Here is a 2998-nt window from a genome sequence, read left to right as displayed (position 1 = left end):
ATCGACTCGTAATGAAATGAGTGTCACGAGCCCGTGCTCAAACTTCATTTCTACATAAGATCAATCCCAGCATGTGCCAAAGTCAGAAATTCAATAAGGATAAAACACAATCTAATCAAAAGGTACAATTCTCTCAAGGAATAATGTGTATACTTCATCAGCTAATAATCTAACATTCTGGAGATTATGTATAGCTATTTAAAAGTTGATGGTTTATCTGAAATATGCATTTTATGGCGAACTGGCTTGTATTTCTTATTCTTCTATGCTATCCATATATAAAAGCGTGCTGGAACTGTTCGATAAAATGTCTTTTAAAAGATGTGGTATCATGGAATGCGATGATTCCAGAATATAGACAAAATGGCTAAAGACAGATCAATGGTTCACCAACCTTGATCTTCTTAGAGGCCTACGCCAATTTTTAGATAATAGTGAGCTGCAAAGTGAGTGGGCCTCGGCTAAGATGGCCAACAAAATTCGCTTGGCCTAGTACATTTTTCAAGTAACAGGAGTGAAAGTTAATCCAAACAGTCTCTTTGATATTCAAATCAAACGCATCCATGAGTACAAACGTCAGTTGTTAAATATCTTGGGTGCCATATATCGGTACAAGAGATTGAAGGAGATGAGTGCAGAGGAACGAAAGAAAGTAGTGCCCCAGACTATTATGATTGGTGGGAAAGCATTTGCAACATATACCCAGGCTAAAAGGATTGTGAAGCTTGTGAATGATGTAGGAGCTGTTGTGAACAATGACCCAGATATTGGGGATCTTTTAAAGGTGGTCTTTATCCTAAACTACAACGTGTCAGTTGCAGAAATTCTAATTCCAGGAAGTGAGCTATCTCAGCGTATCAGTACAGCTGGAATAGAGGCAAGTGGCACTAGCAACATGAAATTTGCATTGAATGGGTGTCTGATAATTGGTACACTTGATGGTGCAAACGTAGAAATCAGAGAAGAGATAGGCAAAGATAATTTTTTCTTGTTTGGTGCTGAAGCCCATGATGTACCAAAGCTACGAAAAGAGAGAGAACAAGGCCTGTTTGTTCCTGACCCTCGTTTTGAGGAGGCAAAGAATTTTGTAAAAAGCCGTGCTTTTGGGGTTGTTATCTATACCACAAGTTTTGTAAAGTGCACAAGAGACTAGCATTGAATGTTGATGAAGGCACATCTGTGGTCATGTTCCATGGAGATTTGCCTTACTCCTCAAAAGACATTCTTAGAAAAATAGAAACTTTAGATGATGAGAATATCATAGGTTCTGGAGGATTTGGAACTGTTTACAAACTAGTCATGGATGATGGCAATGCCTTTGCCTTGAAGAGAATTGAAAAAACCACATTAGGCTCTGATCGGGTTTTTGGGAGGGAACTTGAAATCCTAGGGAGTGTCAAGCATCGACATTTGGTGAATCTGCGGGGATATTGCAATGCTCCTTCAGCAAAGCTACTAATATATGACTTTCTACCAGGTGGAAATTTGGACGAAGTTCTTCATGGCATGCTAGTCTCCAATGTTTGAACTGAGAACGGCCTCTCTTGGTAGAAGTGATGGAATTTATATCATAGCGAATACAATTTTTCAATGGACATCTGTGCTAATGACAGCTTCACAGTTGATAATTATAAGAAAACCAAGTGGGGCTACATGTATTTATTTGAGGAGAGAACCAACCCACTGTCAAGCAAGGTGTCTTCCAGCATACAGTGAACCCCAATGTCAGTAATAATTAAAGGCAATTTAAGAGTTTGCAGCGCCCTGTTAATGCAAATAGAGCACTACAAAGTTTCAAGCACCTTGAATAAATGCTTTGTACAACAAATTTTCTCAACACTCTTTCTTAGTCGGGATACTCTATGGACTCACAAGTACAACCAGCTACAACAAAAAAATATTGGGGTAGCAAAGAATCCTGGAAGCTGAAAATGCAACAAAATATTATGAACAAGCTGGAGAATATGTGCGTGCAAAATATACAAACAGATGCAGCACGTTATTTTCCTGGCAAAATGTATGCAAAATGCGTGCAATGTGCAAAATGTAAAAAACCAGACACAGCACGTTATTTTTCTGGTAAAAATATATGCAAAATGTAGTGTATGCAAGTTGTAAAAAAAAAAAAAATGAACACAGTAAGTTTCCTGGTAAATGTGGTGCGAGCATACCTGTAGAGGAAAAGATTTGCATTTAAAAAGAAGACCCAGAAAGTCCAGCAACCTTCGTCCATGGCGGCACCAAACCCTCCAGAACTTTCTTCGCTATTCGCACTTTGCAAAATGAAAAATGCGATGGGAATGCAAAACTTTAGGGTTATAAAAATCCTTTGTCATATTTTATATTCTCCCTCAAGTCCGCTAGGCTTATTAAATATGCAATATAATAAAAATCAAACATATTCGATAAATGGATGTTTATTAAAATATCAAATATGTTTTATTTTTATTATATTTTTGTTTTCATTCTTATTTCAAAAGCTGGTGTTTCTTTGTAAAAAAGTATTTAATTACAATGCAATTATAAATTGTAATTGAATATTATTATTCGAAATGTAAAAGGTATACTCATATGCAAGAAGGAGACTAAGTCTTTTGACTTAGTTTTGAAGGAGGAGTTAATTCAGGAGAGATAAGGCTTTCATTGAAGAAGTCTTTTCAGTTTGGAGACATAAGGAGAGCATATAGGATCACTCATAACCACTTGGGAAACATTCAAAAGGAGTTGAGATATTTTTGGAGACAATAACATTTTTATAGGAACATGAGTTTGTTTGAAACCAAATGGAGCAAATCTAGGGAGGTTGGAGCATTTTTAGGTAAAGGGTCGAAGTTGGACTTTTCCACCATTTTGGGGGGCTTTTATTACTTGGTTAAGTGTTTTGAGGCTGTTTCTAGTAATCTTTTGGGGTGATTATTTATTAAGGAAGACTTTTCCAGGTTTATAGCCCTTTTTGGTGTCTTCTAGACTCCTCTTTTTGAGGCATTTTTCTTGCATC

At 36.9% G+C, this 2998-nt stretch overlaps 1 protein-coding gene across 1 annotated transcript; it reads left to right on the top strand.

The window, feature by feature from the left end:
• The first annotated feature begins 461 nt into the window (after window positions 1-461).
• On the top strand, window positions 462-1153 carry LOC131066136 (alpha-glucan phosphorylase, H isozyme-like). The gene has a single exon (XM_058000841.2). It carries the CDS (start codon window positions 629-631, stop codon window positions 1151-1153), a length of 525 nt encoding a protein of 174 aa, XP_057856824.2. The 5' UTR covers window positions 462-628.
• Window positions 1154-2998: the final 1845 nt, after the last annotated feature.

Source organism: Cryptomeria japonica, chromosome 1 (assembly GCF_030272615.1).
Source record: "Cryptomeria japonica chromosome 1, Sugi_1.0, whole genome shotgun sequence".
Taxonomy (NCBI): Eukaryota; Viridiplantae; Streptophyta; class Pinopsida; order Cupressales; family Cupressaceae; genus Cryptomeria; species Cryptomeria japonica.
This window is presented reverse-complemented; position numbering and strand designations above follow the sequence as displayed.